Below are 20,521 nucleotides of genomic sequence, written 5' to 3' on the forward strand. Positions count from 1 at the left end.
ATGTTCAAATTTGGGTTTCTTCGCGGTCATTGACCACATCATAATCATATACTTTATGTAAATTGTCTCTCGTGCGATTTCATTGCATGCATCAATTGTGTTCCGTGATCATTGATATTATATAAATATATATCTACGTGATGTGCTTCGGAAATATTGCAAATTTCCATTTTCATAATATAATTAATTCCGATCATTTTTCATCAATTGTATTGTCGAAAAATGACAGGACTTGAGGAATAGGATGTTAAACTTTAAATAGTAACTTGAACAATAATACACAAAAAATCAAAACAACACAAGTCTAATATTTTAAATTTTTTAATCATTTAGTTTTTTTTAAACCTTTTTATCATATCTGTTCCATATAAAAATACTCGGTATTTATATACATTCAAATTCAAGGCATTTCAACAACAATAATAATTTACTGGCTAAGCAATTTACAGCTAAGCTTCAAATGCATGAACTGCTGTTAATAGTGCTTCCTTCCATAATAGGCCCAGTAAAAATTCTGATAAAATACTTTACTAACAACCCATTTAAAGAATTTTGTTACATCTTGAATTTCTTAGGCACAATATATTCCAACAGTTCACGCATCTGTCTTAATAAATATATGAGTATATGTACAAATGATTAAAATGTGGTTATACAAATGTTACATGTTTTAATATTGCTTCATATCCATCATTACAACATTTTTAGATACTCTTGAAAACGGTTAAAATAATTAAAAAGTGGAAGTTTCATTCTTAATTCGATGTGAATAAAAAAAAAATCAATGTATCCTAGAAGACAATGATCTTTGATTTGTCAGTCAAGAATTATCAAGAAATAGATAAAACACTGATAGAAAATAATAAACTAAGACATTAAAAACTGACTTGAATTGACAAAAAATTGTCATGAGCAAAAATTCATGTTATACATTTGGCAGGGATTTCGGCTGAATAAATTAGTATGCAAATGATATTAAATAGCACCTTAAAGGTAGGAAATGATCCAATATCTCCTATCATGCATGGAATGACCAGCTGATGTTAAAACGAAGTGCAACATTCATACAATTTGCATTGAAATGGCTCTTTGTGAGATGGTCATTCATGGTAAATGACATGTCTCGGACAATAAAATACTAAAACAACACTTAAGTCTTCCACACATGAATGAAAACCCATACTGGCCAATTATAGAATTGGTCCACACTTGTGCTAATAAATTAAGATTTACGCTTGCAACTTTCATACATGAAACCAACCAAAATTCTATGTTCAAATCTGGCAGTATCTGCTATGCAGACATAATAAATAAAACAAATATTCCATGAGCAAGTCTCTGCTTGGCAGAAAGGACTTGTACCCTCACATTCACCAGTGTCCATGAAATTTCCTGTAGATGGGACTCGAACTCGGCCCGAAATGCAGTATTGTTCCCTGAGTTTCGGCAGTTATATGCTGAATTGCACAATTTCAACTTATGTTTTGTGAATTATGTTTTGTTCCACGTAATCAATCAAGACTTGTTCATTCAATGGCCACACTTTCTTGGCTGCTCATTGACTGTCCATCGAGGGAATCCGTTTCACTATCCAAAGAGTCAGTTTCACTGTTGTTGCGGGCAATTTTTATTTCCTTCTGACTAGAGGTTTGCACAAACATGGAATCGCACAACCAGGGGTGCTCCAGAATTTCTTCAACTGATGGACGGTCGGATGGACGAATGCTGAGGCATTTTCTGATGAGGTCTTGAACTTCTGCCAAGACAAAAGGAGGAAAACATTATAGAAAATGTACATAAATAAAACTAATTTCTAAATGTATAAAAAAAACAACATTTATTTTAACTTTAATCCACATTTTATTCCATGTAAAATATAATAGTTAATACGGTAACTTTAATTCCTCTTATTATAATATTTTTCAAATATTTTATCTTCAACTCACCAATTGAGACTTTGTGTTTGCAGCTGTTGAAATCCAGCTCTGCCTTGATGATTTGCTCATCTTGCTCGAAGGGAATGTCACCGCAGACCATGTCGAACAGTAGAATGCCAAGAGACCACACGGTTGCAGCACGACCATGATATCTGTGATATTGGATCCACTCCGGTGGGCTGTACACTCTGGTACCATCGAAAGTGAGGTAGACAGTGTCTTTGAGATATGCTCCAGAACCAAAGTCAATGATTTTAAGTTCTCCTGTTTTTAAGTCCACAAGAATGTTCTCATCCTTAATGTCTCTGTGAACTACCCCACTCTTGTGAATGTTAATCACAGCATTGAGAATTTGCCTAAAGAAGTCCTTCGCAGTGTTTTCGTCCAATGCACCTTTTTCTGTAATAACATCAAACAAGTCTTTTACACATTCTGGCTTTTCCATCACAATTATATATCCATTTCGGGTTTCGAACCACTCTAGCATTTTTATTACTCCAGGGATATGTGACACTTTCTTCAAAAGACAAATTTCCATTGGAACATTATATCCGTTCAGCTGGCCCCATTCTGTTACTTTCTTCTTAATCACGTTCTTGATTGCAACCTGAAAAAAAATAAAGCAATATTTATTTGATATAAAATGCAGTAATTAATTTTCCTTCATATTTTTATAAAATTATTTTAAAAGAGGAATTTATCAACAATAAAAACTCATGTTATAAATGAATAAATATTCTTATTAAATTCAGAAATTTGCGCGAAAATCTATCATTTTTAAATTGTATTATTTTCTTACAGGCATATTATCCCTTCGTCGAATTCCACTGTAGACTGTCCCAAAGCCACCGCTGCCAAGCATCTGTCCGACATGGTAGTTTTTCGTGATGTAGTCACTCGGATCTTTGTCTGAAAGAAGTAAAGAAAATTCATAAGTTTCAAATAATTCAAGCAATAATCGCGAAAACACATAATTTCGAACACCAGCACGTGTATTAAACTTACATTGTTTATCCCTTTCTTGGTGATTGAAGTTAGTTGAACTGCAGTTAAAATATCCAATTTTTCCTTTAAACATTTTGTCTGCTTTTTACTGCACTTATTAGTACAGTTATTTGCAGTGAAGTGAAATTTTATAACCGCGTCTAGCTCTCTGGGCTGACAGTTTTGTTATGAAGATTCAAACCATTGAGCGTGTACTATGATCGTTAAACCGTGTGTAGCCGATAACTAGGACTATTCCTACGCCAAAATTGGCGCCCGTCCAAGTTAAATAAATTACTCTAATTTTTAAAATATTATTATCAATATTCTTCAAATATGGTGGAAAATGTATTTTTATACTTTATTTATTAATTTTTCATAAATTCTATGTTTTATAACTGTCCAGACATGGGCTATTTTTTCTGAATGTCTGATGCGTGATTTGGCTTGGCAAACCGCCAGTTGAATCTACATTCGTTACATTCCATCAGTGCTTTCAACCAATCAACTGGCTTCGCGCGTTTTATTTGGCTGCCCCTCTGATTCATGAATATTCCCACCCAAAAGTTAGGAAAACGTATATTTATTCAATAAGGTTATTTAGTTTGCAACATTGTATTTTATTATTATAGATAATACATTGTTTATTCATTAGTATAGTTTAACATAAAAATGTCCACGACTGTTGTTATAAAATTCAAATAAGATGGACATAAAAAAAAAACAAATTAATTTGAAACAACATAAAATTAACTATAGAAACTTTTTATTAATGCGGTTTTGTTTGGACATTTTCTATGGCTAAAAATATGATTATCTTTACAATTAAATTTATATAAGATTAACAAAACAATCAAATCTTAATTTATGTATCAACGAAAAATTAGAAAATGGTGTATACAGCATCTGCAAATTTTTCTTATTATCAAACACCAATAACATTTGCGTTCTGCAGACCATTTACAACAACTCGATTTCGGACATCGCTGGACAATAAAAATCTATGTAATACGTGTCCGAACTGAACAAGTTTTTACTGGCCTTTTCCCAATTGAAATTCAGCTTCAAACTAAACAATCACCTAGCTTTCTGCATTGAAGTTTAACACGCAAATACTTTTCAGGAATGTATATATCGTAATGACATTCACCCCAAGGGCTAAATATGTCTGCGTCTTGGCCGAATTCACTGACAGGATCACAAACTTCGGCTCTACTGGGTCAGTAATAAATCATTTATGTGCGCTACTGCGTAATATTTAACCCGTGTAACTTACTATAGGCTATACCGTCGTTTTATATACCAATTTGTAAGGTTTAGTAAAGGGAGGCTAAACGCACTGAAATGAGCTTTGTAAGCCCGATCGAGTTATCCAATAGTAAACTGTTCAAAATTAATAAGGCCAAACATAAGAATTCAGATTGATACGTTGCACTTGAAAAATAATTAACAAGCTATTATTTTATTTTTTTCTAAATAGCATATATATTTCAAATCAGGGAAAAAAATGTCATTACCCGAATATGTGTTAGCGATACATATTGAGGTCAAAGTATTTTACTGGTGTTACAAAGTGTTTCTTTCTTATAAACCTTTTCATTAAAATTTTCAACGGATTTTTCTAAATATTCACAAAAAGTCAATAATTTATGCGCAATATTCATATTAATTGAGACATCAATCAACAGATTTCAATAGTTACTGAGCTCTCGACTAGCGAATACTTGTTAAAGGGAAATAACTGTAACATAACTCACGAAGTTTAGCAAATAGTAAGTTCCCTTGAAAAGGCTCCATCGTACACATTACCCATGTATCATTCAAACATAATATCCTTTATTGTGTTAATTTTATTATAAAGTTACAAATACTTAAATATCACGCTGTCCAAAAGAAAGACGAGAGGCATTTGTTCAAATGTGTTATTGGTATGCAAAAAAAAAAAAGAACTTACGGGTGGCATACATTTGCCCATCGCTCAACATCATAATCATCATCTCCATTTCTCAAAAGTTCCCTTCCTACTTCACAGAAAACACAAAAACAAAGCAAACAACCACTCCAGCTTGCAAATACCACACACGATGTTCGTGTACTATTTCCAAATAAGTTAATAAAATGAGCGCGCGAAACGAAAGTTATTTTTAAGCAATTGTTGAACTTAATTTATAGCAATACTGTGTATACACGCTAGCAGCTTAAAATGTGGATGACAGGTCACGTTTTCCTCGCCCTTATATTGAACCCGCCAGCGTTTGGAACCTTAACGTTCAATGGTGTGGAAAGTATTCACCCAAAGTGTCAACAAAACTCTAAAGACATAATTGCCGGTCTGTGTGATACAAACAAGTAGTTAATTGCTTATGAGACAGGCCTTGATACTCTCCTGACAGACTAATCAAGCACCGTTAATTCTGTTCAAGGCGTGAACAATTTCGTTTCTTTAATTGTATCAATTACCAATCTTGTCTAATCTGTGCTTGGTTCCGTACGGACAGACACTATGAGTGAAGAGTGTTTCGATCAAATTACGGTTGCTTCCGTTGTTTTAGTCAGCTAATGAATGGATGGCAAATTAGTTCAACAAATTTGTGTTGTAATTATTTGTGTCTTGCACACTTAATTTTTAACGTTTAATTTCATTATTTCCGAGTATACCATAAACTCAATTGTCAAAAACAATAGGAAGAATTATGTACAACAATAAATTCTTTCAGAGCTATTATTCAAAACGGAAGGTTGGTACATGACAGGTTAAAATATTTGTGTCAAACATAAAATTACGTCTTTCTGTGCGAATTTTATCAGCTGGTAAAAGTCTCGGGGCCGCGCAAATTGGAAAAAAATAGCGTGATTTAAGAAAAAAAAAATTCGCGTCGTGAACTCTTCAGATTGGGATAATATTTTTTAATTGTATTGTTATCAATTGCTCAAACATTTCCAAAAATTCTATTATATGCATTTTGCTTGACTGTTCCATTTTAGTGCTCACATTTTTCTTTCACTTGCAGAGAATGCGCTTTTCAAACGAAATTAATGCAACTTTCCTCCCCGTTTTTTTCGGACGGCAATTGTGAATTTTGTAATTTTTCATTGATTGAGAAATTGTCTTTTCTGGATATTTTATAAAGCAAGAAACACAAATCCCCTTGAAAATTGTTATACAATATCACAAATGTATCCTTCATTGTAATAATGGATCACTCGACTAGTTTAAAATAAAAAAGGGTCATGCTTATAAATGTTAAACATATTGCTTTATTGATATTTTTTTGTTTTGTTTTCAACGGATCCAAATAAATGAATGCACTACCATATGCCGGTATATTGATCAGAGTTCAACAAACCATTTCAAGTTTAACCCATTTATGCCTAGTGGACTCTCCCATCCTTCTAAATTGAATCAATTTATTTCCAAAATTAGGGATGTCTAGTATATTTATTTCTATATTAAGAATATTTCTTATAGAAATTCCTTTAAGCAAACAGCGCATACCCTGATGAGACGCCGAGGCATTTTTTCTAGGCGCTAGGCATAAATGGTTTAAACACACATTTATTTTTGGTACAATAAACCACTAAAGATACTGGTAATCAAATGGAGACGAAAAACAGCCCCTTCCGGAAAAATACAGCAGATGCATGTTGGAGTAAACCACGTTTACTTCGGCGGTTAATTAATAATTCACATCAAACGTTTTTTAAGAAATCATTAGAACATGTTTCAATACATTAAATATGCATTTGTAAATTCTGAATCAGCGTGCGTTTTTCGCTTATTTCAAGGCACAGATATCAAACAGAAATTTTAATCACTTGTAAGATGTTTATTTGTGTTTGATGTACGTTCACCTCCATCGTGAAATGCACTTATAATATGCGATTTTAAACATGCCAGATGCTTTCTTTTGAAAAAACAAAACAAAATCTAATTATAATGTTTGTATTTATAAAGCATGTGTTAACGCACTAATTTGTCTTAAAGGGGCCTTTCCACAGATTTTGGCATTTTTTCAACTAATTCATTAAATGCTTTATATTGATAAATTTAAACATTGGATCATAAAAGCTCCAGTAAAAAATCAAGAAACAAGAGTTCCGCGGTCGGAGATGACCGCATTGAAGCCGGATTTTTGATTTAAATGACAGGAAAGTACCTTTCGTGTTTTTGTAAATGCAATACTTAAATTACTGAAATATTGTTCAAAGGTCAAAATGAAATGTAAGTACTTTTCAAGGCATGAGCAAACCTTGTGTTATGTTTTGAATGCATGCACATACATGAACAACAATAACATTTAAGGTCACAAATATGAACTTGAATTGACATTTAACATTTTTACCTACCAAAGTTATAAGAACTTTAACATTTTTACATTCAAGGTCACAGTGACCTTGACCTTAGAATGAATGACCTTGAAATGACCAGTGGTCATCTAAGTGTGCTTGCAAACCTTCATGTCAAGTTTGAAGACTCTATGTCCAAGCATACCAAAGTTATAACAATTTTAACATTTTAACATTTAAGGTCACAGTGACCTTGACCTTCAAATGAATGACATTGAAATGACCAGTGGTCATCTTCTAGTACTGGCCAATCTTTATTTCAAGTTTGAAGACTCTAGGTACAAGCATACCAAAGTTATAACATGAAATAAGAACTTTAACATTTTTACATTCAAGGTCACAGTGACCTTTACCTTCAAATGAATGACCTTGAAATGTCCAGTGGTTACTTACTAGTTCTGGCCAACCTTCATGTCAAGTTTCAAGACTCTAGGTCCAAGCATACCAAAGTTATAACAACTTTAACATTTTTACATTCAAGGTAACAGTGACCTTGACCTTCAAATGAATGACCTTGAAATGTCCAGTGGTTACTTACTAGTTCTGGCCAACCTTCATGTCAAGTTTCAAGACTCTAGGTCCAAGCATACCAAAGTTATAACAACTTTAACATTTTTATATTGAAGGTCACATTGACCTTCACCTTCAAATGAATGACCTTGAAATGACCAGTGGTCATCTGTTAATCCTGGCCAACCTTCATGTCAAGTTTGAAGACTCTAGGTCCAAGCATACCAAAGTTATACCATGAAATAAGAACTTTAACATTTTTACATTCAAGGTCACAGTGACCTTGACCTTCAAATGAATGACCTTGAAATGACCAGTGGTTACTAACTAGTTATGGCCAACCTTCATGTCAAGTTTCAAGACTCTAGGTCCAAGCATACCAAAGTTATAACAACTTTAACATTTTTTATATTGAAGGTCACAGTGACCTTGACCTTCAAATGAATGACCTTGAAATGACCAGTGGTTACTAACTAGTTATGGCCAACCTTCATGTCAAGTTTCAAGACTCTAGGTCCAAGCATACCAAAGTTATACCATGAAATAAGAACTTTAACATTTTCGAGCACGCCGCCACCCCGCCCGCCCGCCCGCCCGCCCGACAACATCAATCTATAAGCCGAGATTTTTTCGAAAAAAATCCGGCTAAAAAATTAAAAAAAGGAAAAGAACATTGTCCGGAGCAGGTTTCGAACCAGTGACCCCTGGAGTCCTGCCAGAGTCCTGAAGTAAAAACGCTTTAGCCTACTGAGCTATTGCGCCGAGTACACATTCTTGACGTATTTTATACTTTATATAAGCAATCTTCGTAGTTTCACAAAATTGAACGACAAAAACAAAACTCTCCAAATTATTCAATCGTTTCGCGTTGCAACGCTTTATAATTTTTAGGTTTTAAAATCGTCAAAAGATGCATATAATGGCTATATTAGAGCATGGTTAATGTTCAGTATTACTGTTTCCTCACAAATATCATAACTAAAACGAAAACTTACGAATCTGAAACAACTTTTTTCAATTTTTGTCAATTTACCAAAGCGTGAAAAGATCCCTTTAAACAAATCTATTTTGCACATGGTCCCGCCATTTCCATTCTTTAATTTATCGATTTCAAATATCGAAATCTTGTGCGTGCATTTCAACGTTTTTTAAGGAGTCGCTTTAGTTGTCATAAACATTTGACAAATAAGCCTAGCTACGAAAAATCGTGGCGTAAAGTATTGTCCCAGATTAGCCTGTGTAGTCCGCACAGGCGTATCAGGGTTGACACTTTCCGCTTTATTATTTGTCGTTTAAAGGAAGTGTTTGGTCATCTAACAGTATATAGGTGTCTATCGCAACCGTTGTTTATTTTTGCTGTTTTCACTTCATACACACTTATATTTGTTAATGCAGCATCAACATACTAAAACAATATCCCGGAAAGAGAAAAATAATCCATTTGAATATCAACCGTACTTTCGTTTTGACAACTGAAGACAGAAATGATTCGATGTACGACGTGAGTCTAAATGTAGTTTACATGCAGATTCGTTCATACGACACAAAGACACAATTTTGTTTAACGGATCATTTCGGCTTAGAGACTGGGTGAGTCATGTCTAATATCGAAAATAATATATATTTTTTATAAACAACTGGTAGCAATATGAGTTGTAGATAATTGGTCAGTTACCACATTTTAACTAATTATTTTGACCTGTTAATTCTTTTCAGCTCAATTCAGCTGTGAAAAATGCCCATTAAATAACTTAAACGAAAATCCATTTTAAAGGGGCCTTTTCACAGATTTTGGCATTTTTAACTTATTCATTAAATGCTTTATATCGATAAATGTAAACATTGGATCGTAAAAGCTCCAGTAAAAAATCAAGAATAAAATTAAAAAAAGGAAAAGAACATTGCCCGGAACAGGTGACCCCTGGAGTCCTGCCAGAGTCCTGAAGTAAAAACGCTTTAGCCTACTGAGCTATTCCGCCGAGTACACGTACTTGACGTATTTTATACCTTATATAAGCAATCTTCGTAGTTTCACAAAATTTAACGACAAAAACAGAACTTTCCAAATTATTCAATCGTTTCGCGTTGCAACGCTTTATAATTTTTAGGTTTTAAAATCGTCAAAAGATGCATATAATGGCTATATTAGACCATGGTAAATGTTCAGTATTACTGTTTCCTCACAATTATCATACAGTAACTAAAACGAAAATTTGCGAATTTGAAACAACTTTTTTCAATTTTGTCAATTTACCAAAGCGTGAAAAGATCCCTTTAAGCGGAAAGTGGGAAGATACTTCACGTTCATAAATTAAGCACCGTCTCCGGGAACGAGGCTAGAATATAAAGCCGTAACGATATGTGGATTACTGAATAAGCCGATTAGATGTGATGATTCTAACCCCCAAAATAACGAGTTAAACAAAAGTTAATTATATATCTTCAAAATAAAATAACATAACATAAAATAACATAACATTTATTAGGCATAAAACAGCATATTGCAAATTTATAGCCTATACACGGTATGTGTTTGTGAGAAAGCAAAGACATGGTACATGTATTTGAGAAGTACAACACAAAACGATGAATACGAATAGTTAGGTAAAACAAAAGAGAAAAAAAAGACATGTCAAAATAATTCAAAGAATAGAATCAATAATTATACAATGATAATTGCTTTATCCAAATATATATATATAAATTAGGCAAATGGAAACAATAATCATAGTTAATACGGTTAACTTATTATTACATCTGTTCTAATAAACATACTAAATTGAAGGCATATATTTTATATTACGTTACATTTGAACTTAGTTTTAGGGCAAAATAAACATATTTTGATAGGTTATTTAATACCTTTGTTGATTTTGATGACATTAGAATTTCGAATTTGTTCAATGTTGGCCAATGACGAAAGTACGGTTTTAGGTATTGTTGTCTAATTCCGTTATATAGGGGGCATACTAATAAAAAGTGGAATTCGCTTTCTATAGCATTCATATTACAGTAAATACACTTCCTATTTTCTTTTGGTATGTTTTCATGACGACCTTTTTCTATCGCTAGATTATGTGCAGAGATTCTGAATCGTGTAAGTGATATTCTAAATTTATTGTTATTAATGCATTTTAAATATTTTTCCGTTTCAAAGTTATATTTGAAATATCGGTATGCAGTCAGTCTATTTGAGTTATTTATATTTGTGAACCAAGTCTGTTAATATATATCCAAAATTCGATTTGTTATTATTTTGAGGTCGTACTCGTTTGGGATATGCGTATTTTGTTGCATCCATATAGAAGCTAATCCTTTGTGTTCGAGAAGTTCTTCAATCTGATAAGCCCAGTTCCTACCGGCATATGTATTATTACTTTCAGCATCGCTCCTAAGCAAATTATAAATAGATTTTGTCAGTAGGTTGTTGTTCGGATCAATGATTTTTAACAAGTATTTAACTAATGTCAATTGTCGTTTTACATACATTGGGTGTCTACCTAATTCCTCGTAAAGTCCGTCTAGATTTGTGGATTTTCTGACTTTTAGTATCTTTAGTAAGAATTTACAATGTATGCGTTCGATATCTTTTCCTTCATGAAAGCCCCATGTTTCGGCTGCGTAATTTAATTTGGACCCAACTAGACTGTCAAACAGTCTACATTTTTCGTCTATGTTTAATTCAAGTTGATTAAATACTGTAAACAAATTGTGTAATGCGAATTGTGAATGTTGAGCGATATGTTTTTGCGTACGGTTCCAGTCTCCGTTTTTGTAAAGATTTACCCCCAGATATTTAAATGAATCGACTATATCTAATATTGTGTTATTTAATGAAAAATTATATCGTGTATGTCTACCTTTTTCAAAAATCATTATTTTTAATAATAAATTAACCTCATCCCCATACTACGTTTACGTATAATAAGCCGAGAGGAAGATGCAATACCACGTACGTACATATAGTCCCCATGTTATGATGTGTGCAACATTATATCGTTCGCGTTTTCGTTCGCTCTTTTAAATGCGGTTGTATTTCATTATACACATAAAAATAAACACACATGCCAACTATCAGTGCATTAATAACAGTTGTGATCAAAAACGATGGAGAGATCTGCAAAACTTGGGAAGTGAGCTGTTCTTTATTGCGCTCGTGCATACGTTCATAATAGCCGCGTTCTGAGAAAAATGGGTTTAATGCTTTTGCAAAGTGTCGTCCCAGATTAGCCTGTGCAGTTCGCACAGTCTAATCAGTGACGACACTTTCCGCTTTTATGTCATTTTTCGTTTAAATGAAGTCTCTTCTTAGCAAAAATTTCATTTTAGGCGGAAAGTGTCGTCCCTGATTAGCATGTGCGGACTGCATAGGCTAATCTGGGACGACACTTTACGCACATGCATTATGCCCAATTTTCTCAGAACACGACTCATATCATTGTATAGAGACACCGACTTTTGTTTGTACTCCCTGTACGACCAACATGTTTTTTATTATCATCAATTAAAATTATTCAAAGAGCGTTTGAGTTACACAACTAAAACGAGCAATCAAGAGTCTGCCAAAGCAAAAATCATCAAAAGACTCTTAGGCGGCAATTTATATTGACTAATCGCTTAGGGGCTACGACGTATCTTATCGTTTCTCCGTTATTTAGGAAGACGTTTGTCCGTCGTATCATATCGTTAGTCCGTCGTTCCGTATCATTGATCCGTCGTATCGTATCCTTGCTTCTTCGTATCGAATGATTACTCCGTCACATTATTGCTACGCCATATAATATCGTTGCTCCGTCGTCTCGCATCGTTGCTACGTCTATCGCATCGATGTTCAGTTTTATCGTGCATCAGATTTGTCCTTCCATATCGTTGTTCCATCACATCATGTCTTTGGTCGATCACATATCGCGTTTGTTATCCATCGTATCATACTATATAATTTTAAAATCCATGTGTTTATTAAATGTGTGTGCATTTCGAAAACAAGTATATCCTTCTGCACCTTAGGCAGCAATATTTGTGGACTCGGAGTGTGTCCCATCAATCCTCTCTACTTACTTGAATCACGAATGTGAGTTGGTGACCATCAACCAAACCCATATGCTTCCGGGAAGGGGCATTGAATCCGGGTCACCAAGGCGAGAAGCACGTGTTGTTACCATTGAGCTAACCAGACAGCCGCGTTGATTAAGCAGAGTTTTCGGTCATGTTTAATATAATTACTTGTCTTAATTGAACGTCTACAGAAATCATGTTGCATTGAGCACTACATATTGTTTTAATTGATCATCTAAAATAAAAATAACTCGTGCGGTGTAAATATGGCTCTGCAGTGTGCCTTTTTCGGTAAAAGTCATGGCCGTTTTCGTCAAAGTCGTGGCCGTTTTCGTCAATGTCATGGCCGTTTTCCTCAAAGTCAGGGACCTTTTCCCAATGGAAGAGTATATATTTTTCCTAATGGGACTTTAAAATTCCCAATTGACGTTTTCTAAAAAATACAATATTTTTTGATATCTCAACATTTAGTCCAACTCTTATTCAGCTCTATAACTTGAATCTAAGTAAGTATAATATCGACAACACCTGTATTCTCTTTTTTATAGCATTTGTTGGCAAAAAAAGCAGTAACACTTTACGCATTTCCCAATCAAAACGTCGCTTGTTTTCCTAATCCAAAAGGACCCGACCCATTCCAAATAGTGAAACACACACACACACACTGCTTAATGACAAAAAGGGTTGGCCGACCCACTACGTCTCCCAAGAAGTGGAAACGAGCACAAATATTTGCATAAATTTATTTATAAGTTTCGGAAAAATATTTCGATTTGTTTATACGTATTTACCTTTGAAAATATAAGATAATGTAGAAGCGTGTTTGCCAATGTCATTTTCCGCGGAACTTTGAACGTTTTCGTTTTAAGTTGTTCAATAATAAATGATAATGAACGTTCATAGTGTTCCTTCAAGCGCCTGCGCATCCGTGTATAAACGTAACCTAGCCTTGGAATGAAGGAATGTCATTGAATGGGGCAATTTTTTAACCATAAGTTTGAATCGTTCTTGAACCTTGTAAAATGTTCTTAAACATTTTATCATTTCCACCAACCTGGCTTATATATATATAATTATTATGGATATTAAACATACCAAAAACAACAACTTGGAATAGATTTAATATATTAGTTTTCTGTCAATTTTTATTCAGAATACATTCGATACGACCTTGTCTTAAACTGTACACTCTACACATACCGGTACTAGTACTAAATACACGTGTACACGAATCTGCTGCTGCTGATGTTGCTGCTGCTAATATTCTGATAGAGCTGCTGCAGAAATATTTTACAATAGTTAAATTAAATAATGCTCATTACATAATAGGTTTTTAATATTAATATTTACCTTAAATGATAATAATCCAAGTTGTGAACAATGTGTTTTTATTTATTTTTTAATAGAATTTAAAACCTTTTTCGTCTGTTGTCTTATTCACAGTGATTATACCAGAAAAATGAGTAGAATTCAGCGAAACACATCATCTTACATCATCCGCCAATCACCCGATCGATTTGTTACTATTTTTAGTAACGTGTCATCGGCGGGAAATCCATGCTCAATGCGATGAGGTCATTTTGGCGGTTTGAACGGTTTAAAGGTACAGTATTATCAGAGTGTACGTGCGTTTTTGTAGAAAACTAATCTCAAAACTCGAAAATATTTATTACTTGTCAATTGATTACCCTCAGCAAAATACCATAGTTTGTGGAGTAATGGCAGAAGCACGCAATTGAGTGTATTTGTAGGCGTTTTGAAGATGCCATTAGGACTAACAAAATGTTTTCAAAATATAAGTACACCGTTAGTTAATAGATGTACCCTTTTTACAGAGCGAAAACGAAAAGTATTTTGGTAGGAGTGTCCTGCCTTGATAAAACGAAACGAGAACGAGGCTACCGATGCACATATCAATTTTTTAACAAGAACACATGCTTATTAAATAAAGTAATTCTGATGTATTTCACATTGTCATACTGTAGGTGGATGGTCCACGGCCGTCCACAAGCTCAAATGACCATATATGGAGAAAAAGGCGGGACCAAACCAAATAGGCTTGCAATGCGCATGCCCGAGCAAAACCGATTGTAAGCCATGTTGAATTGTTAGCGTGAAAAGAAATATTGGATATTTTAATATGATGAGTATTCTAGGTAGAGAATATGGATAGTATTACCATTATTAGTATTACGTCAACATTAACTCAACAATTGTATTGTTGACATGAAGAAAAAGCTATTTCGAGGTTGTTTTGACCATTGATTGCTAAGTAGGTCAAACTCAAAGTTTAAACTTTTATTGATATTTTATTTAGTTAAGGAATCTTCGAGTAAAAGTTAAAAAAAATCTTTCGCATTCTAATTCTATAGCTAAATCATGTGTTGTTGCTATATTATAAACTTTCGTGCATGAGCCATTTAAATCCGTTCGCATTACTTTTTTAGTTGTTTCCCCTGGAAAATTCTCTTCTTGCTAGCCTTCGCTGAGTTATTCAACAACATCGCTATATTGCTGATTTTTGCTGTTGTTTTTTGGTTATAGCTGCATGCTTTTGTTGGATAATGTTTAATTTATCATTCAAGTTTTACATATGATTCTGTTTAAACCATATTTAATCGATGTTTTTGTGAATTTCGCGCATGCTTAACTTGCCCGATTTCGGACGTAATTTACTTTCGGATACATGCTCCTCTTGTGTTTTTTTTCGATGTTTTCTTATGTATGCAGATTAAAAAAAACAGCTCATGCTTAAATGTGTTATTGAGCAAGTGACTTCTTAATACTATGGCAGGAATAAAACACTGTTATAAAATTATAAAGGAGGTTTAGTTACATGTATAAACTCACAGTCACAAGTGTGTAAGTATTACTGTTACATTTATTTATATTTACTAAAAGTAAATATATGCTCACATATCAGTAAGTATTGTACAGCCCTAAATTATATTTAATACACCCATCTAGGCAGTTAATTTATATATGTGCTGGCTTTAATTTACATTCATGTTATTATCACCCTGCAATAGGCGGAGGGATATTGTTTTGGCCTTGTCCGCCTGTCTTTCCGTCCATCCGGCACTTTTGTGTTGGGAGCCATACCTTGGAAGTGCTTTGGTGGATTTCATCGAAACTTGGTATGAGTATATGTATAGATAAGAGGATGATGCATGCCAAATGGCATTGTACACTATCTGTTAATAACAGAGTTATGGCCCTTCGAACCTAAAAAAATGCTTTTTTACCTGAGTGTCAAATATAACACTTTTGTGTCCAGAAGCTAATTAGCGGGGGATATCAATTCAATGAATTTGCTTGTTATTAATTGAAGGGAAATAGACCTGTTATTTTGTCTCTCATTATGGTGTTTAAAGTCACATTTAATGGCATCCAACCTACTTTATTTCAAATACAGTAACACCTGGCGCCGTGACCTGGATGCAGATTCTAAGCAGATGGGCCAAAATGGGGGCAGCTAGAGAGACTCGCCTGGAACTGACAAGCCTGGAGGGAGCTGGTTGACTGTTGGCGAGATGGGACAACAGACGAAGAATAAACGAACCTACTTGATTTGATTAACATTTTTGTAAGTCATTCAAGAATCGAGCAAACTTTTTGTTTCCAATAAGCAGTCCTGTATATATCCGAAATAAGATAAAATGTTTCACTCAGGTTCCTTGATACTCATCTTGGTATTTAATGGACCTTATAACAGATTATGGCATGTATTGAAGTTTGTCATTAAATGCGTTATATTTATAAATATAAACATTAAATCTAAAAAGCTCAATTAAAAAACAAGAACAAATTAAAAGAAAAAGTAATCCTCATCTGGGCTCGAACCACTTACCTCTGGAGTAAAAGTCTAACGCTAAGACGGCCATCCATGCTCATACAATATTTTATACTTTTAGTTTCTATAAGCAAAGCTCGTAGTGTCACTAAAAACGACAACAGAACTCCAAATTATTCAATTGTTTTGCTTTGCAACGATTTATCAATTTCAGGTTGTTAATGTTAAGTATAACTGTTTTCTCACAAATATCATAACTGCAACAAAAATGTGCAAGTCTGAAACAATTTTTATGCCCCCTTTCAAAGAAAAGGGGGCATATAGTTATCAGACTGTCCGTCTGTTGGTCCGTATTTCTGTCACACTTTGCGTTTAGGTTTCGAAAAATGCTCATAACTTCTATTTCCCTTGAGATATAACCTTCATATTTGGTATGCATGTGCATATGGACAAGGCCTTTCCATACGAACACAAATTTTTACCCCTGTTACCTTGAACTTAAGGTCCGTGTTTAGGTTTCAAAATCTGCGTTTAGGTTTTGAAAAATGCTCATAACTTCTATGTCCCTTGAGATATAACCTTCATATTTGGTATGCATGTGTATATGGACAAGGCCTTTCCATACGCACAAAAAATTTTACCCCTGTGACCTTGACCTTGAAGTTAGGGTCCGCGTTTAGGTTTCGAAATCTGCGTTTAGATATTGAAAAATGCTCATAACTTCTATGTTTTGAGATATAACCTTCATATTTGGTATGCATGTGTATATGAACAAGGCCTTTCCATACGCACAAAAAATTTTACCCCTGTGACCTTGACCTTGAAGTTAGGGTCCGCGTTTAGGTTTCGAAATCTGCGTTTAGATATTGAAAAATGCTCATAACTTCTATGTCCCTTGTGATATGACCTTCATATTTGGTATGCATGTGTATATGGACAAGGCCTTTCCATACGCACACAAATTTTGACCCCTGTGACCTTGAACTTAGGGTCCGCGTTTAGGTTTCGAAATCTGTGTTTAGGTTTCGAAAAAAGCTCATAACTTCTATCAAGCATTTATAGGGGGCATAAGTCATCCTATGGTGACAGCTGCTCTTGTTTTATTTTGTCAATTTACCAAAACATGCAAAGGCCCCTTAAAATACATGAAGTAATGTTTACAGTTGTCCATAACCACATATTGAAAAAGAATGTGCAAGCTCTATCTATTGGCATACAAACAAAGCCAATCTGTTGGATTATTACTCATGGCAAGCAATATGATCTTAGGTATACCTTCTATAATCAGGTGTTTGCACTTTAATCACATTAAAATTTGAAAAACTATAGAAGTACAAAAAGGTCAGAATGATAACAAACAGGTTTGTAATGGACATCTTGCAATTGCTATTTATGTGAGTGGGATGGAACACAAATTCTGAATTTGTTATATGTAGGACATTTAGTAACTTAGCAACCCATGCATGTTGCAAGGGTGTTAATTGTCCGGATTATTTGGAAATCCCGATTTGAGCTATTCAGGATTGAATTTTAGATCAGTGTAAATCTGATGATTTGTTTTAAGGGGGTGTGAACAAATATTGTAATTGCTTCATTGGCATGCCGGGCATGTGCGCTTAGTATGGATTTTTCCTGGTCTTTTTAACAAGGTTTTCCAAAGAAAAAAACGGGTTATTCAATTTGGCAAATGCCGGCTGGCGGGCGGACGGAACAAGCTTGTCCGTGCCATAACGTTGTGGTTCTTGGTGAGAATTTAAAATCATTTGGCACATTTGTTCACCATCATTAGACGGTGTGTCGCTCAAAAGAATACCGTCAATATATCCAAGATCAAGGTCACACTTTGAGTTCAAAGGTCAAAAATGGCCATAAAAGAGCTTGTCCGGGCCAAAACTATGTCATTCATTGTGAGACTTAAAAATGATTTGGCATATTTGTTCACCATCGTGGGACGTTGTATCGCACTTTAGAATTACGTCAATATCTCCAAGGTCAAGGTCGCCACAACTAAAAATATATTTATTTTGAAACAAAGGGGGTTAATTATAAACAGTTCAGTTTGAGTTGTCTCCCTCTATCAGACTTTTTTCTACATTGAAAACCTGGTTTTATGACAATTTTGTCCCTTGTTTTACTATTTTCTGATTGGTTATCCGCTGACAAGGACATAAAAGGTAACTGACCTAACCTCTTGGCTACTTTCCAGAAATCTTACATACTACAAAATGTAGCATATGTCCCCATCATTTAATTTCCATTTTCTGCTGTCAAACTAAGTGCATATATTATTTCATTTGCAAAAGACATATCTGGATATATTTTTGGACAGTTGTTTTACTGTATGGTTAGTGGATTAACATTTATTATGCCCCACTTCGAAGAAGAGGGGGTATATTGCTTTGCACATGTGGGTTGGTCGGTCTGTCGGTCCGTCCACCAGGTGGTTTCCGGATGATAACTCAAGAACGCTTAGGCCTAGGATCATGAAACTTCATAGGAAGATAGATCATGACTCGCAGATGATCCCTATTCATTTAGAGGTCACTAGGTCAAAGCTCTAGGTCATGGGGACCCGAAATAGTAAAATGGTTTCTGGATGATAACTCAAGAACGCATATGCCAAGGATCATGAAACTTCATAGGTAGATTGATCATGACTTGCAGACGACCCCTATTGATTTTGAGGTCACTAGGTCAAGGTCACGGTGACCCGAAATAGTAGAATGGGGTCCGGTTGATAACTCAAAAACGCATACGCCTAGGATCATGAAACTTCATAGGTAGATTGATCATGACTCGCAGATGACCCGTATTAATTTTGAGGTAACTATGTCAAAGGTCAAATTCACGGTGACCCGAAATAGTTAAATGGTTTCCGATGATAACTCAAGAACGCTTACGCCTAGGATCATGAAACTTCATGGGTACATTTATCATGACATGCAGATGACCCATATTGATTTTCAGGTCACTAGGTCAAAGGTCAAGGTCACAGTGACAAAAAACGTATTCACATAATGGCTGCCACTACAACGGACAGCCCATATGGGGGGCATGCATGTTTTACAAACAGCCCTTGTTATCGATGTTCTTTATAACATTTATATAAAATGACAATTACACATCGAGTGTTACTGGTGGTCTGGCTTATAATAGTTTGCATTTTACTCACCAGAAATAGCAACTAAGACTATAAAAAGAACAATGAACTATGGCTTTCAGTTTGGGGGGCTCTACCTGTAAGGGACCTACAGGCTCAGACTCCAGACTTTATCATTAGGATTTCAAATTTGGGACATTTGACACCCCTGATGTTGTGCCATGTATCAAAACCGTCTATATATAAACATTAATTTTATTAATTGGATATGTAGAAGATTTGGTGATGCAATCATTGGATTTCATTTTGTGTTTTGTTGACCTACTTTTAATTTTTAGGCTCAGCAGAACTATGGCTGTCAAAACAAAATTGTATTAAAATGAATAGTGCTTCAAATTATACAAGAAGTCACTTTATTTTTGTTTTAGATGTTTTTCAGTTTCGTCGGAAGACATTTCCCACCAACCATCCTGTCTTGAAAGAAATAACTTTTGAACCCGATTATCTGGTAATACTATTTTTAGCTCATCTATTTTTTGAAAAAAATTATGAGCTATTGTCATCACCTTGGCGTCGGCGTCGGCGTCCGGTTAAGTTTTGTGTTTAGGTCCACTTTTCTCAGAAAGTATCAATGCTATTGCATTCAAACTTGGTACACTTACTTACTATCATGAGGGGACTGGGCAGGCAAAGTTAGATAACTCTGGCGTGCATTTTGACTGAATTATGTGCCCTTTTTATACTTAGAAAATTGAAAATTTTGGTTAAGTTTTGTGTTAAGGTCCATTTTATTCC

General features: G+C 34.5%; 1 protein-coding gene and 1 long non-coding RNA gene across 6 annotated transcripts in view; one reads left to right on the forward strand and one right to left on the reverse strand.

Moving 5' to 3' along the window:
- Positions 1–305: 305 nt before the first annotated feature.
- Positions 306–14,324, reverse strand: LOC127857107 (serine/threonine-protein kinase pim-3-like). Of its 3 annotated transcripts, none has more exons than XM_052393481.1 (4): positions 14,184–14,324; positions 2,737–2,846; positions 1,947–2,544; positions 306–1,756 (listed from the first exon to the last, which is right to left on the reverse strand). In XM_052393481.1, the coding sequence occupies exons 2-4, from the start codon at positions 2,797–2,799 to the stop codon at positions 1,527–1,529; spliced, it is 891 nt and encodes a 296-aa protein (XP_052249441.1). In that variant the 5' UTR covers positions 2,800–2,846; positions 14,184–14,324; the 3' UTR covers positions 306–1,526. The 3 variants fall into 3 exon arrangements, with proteins under 3 accessions (XP_052249441.1, XP_052249433.1, XP_052249426.1); XM_052393473.1 differs by lacking the exon at positions 14,184–14,324 and adding an exon at positions 4,876–5,037; XM_052393466.1 differs by lacking the exon at positions 14,184–14,324 and adding an exon at positions 2,943–3,161.
- Positions 14,325–14,958: 634 nt separating this feature from the next.
- LOC127857309 (uncharacterized) overlaps positions 14,959–20,521 on the forward strand; it is a 48,970-nt gene continuing 43,407 nt past the window's right edge. For 2 of the 3 annotated variants that reach the window (XR_008038370.1, XR_008038371.1), the window contains exons 1-2: positions 15,814–16,419; positions 20,166–20,234. This is a non-coding gene — a long non-coding RNA (uncharacterized LOC127857309). Of the gene's footprint in view, positions 15,106–15,813; positions 16,420–20,165; positions 20,235–20,521 lie in introns of those variants that run through there. The other variant, XR_008038372.1, reaches the window with a different exon arrangement.

The sequence above is a fragment of the Dreissena polymorpha genome, chromosome 1, assembly GCF_020536995.1.
Source record: "Dreissena polymorpha isolate Duluth1 chromosome 1, UMN_Dpol_1.0, whole genome shotgun sequence".
Taxonomy (NCBI): Eukaryota; Metazoa; Mollusca; class Bivalvia; order Myida; family Dreissenidae; genus Dreissena; species Dreissena polymorpha.

What these genes read in the sequence shown, in the direction of transcription:
- LOC127857107 (XM_052393466.1), bottom strand. Translation starts at nt 3,015, where the DNA reads ATGTTTAAAGGAAAAATTGGATATTTTAACTGCAGTTCAACTAACTTC. An exon ending in CCAAGAAAGGGATAAACAAT is followed by an intron (nt 2,847 to 2,942) that starts GTAAGTTTAATA and finishes TACTTCTTTCAG; the next exon opens with ACAAAGATCCGAGTGACTAC. An exon ending in GACGAAGGGATAATATGCCT is followed by an intron (nt 2,545 to 2,736) that starts GTAAGAAAATAA and finishes ATTTTTTTTCAG; the next exon opens with GTTGCAATCAAGAACGTGAT.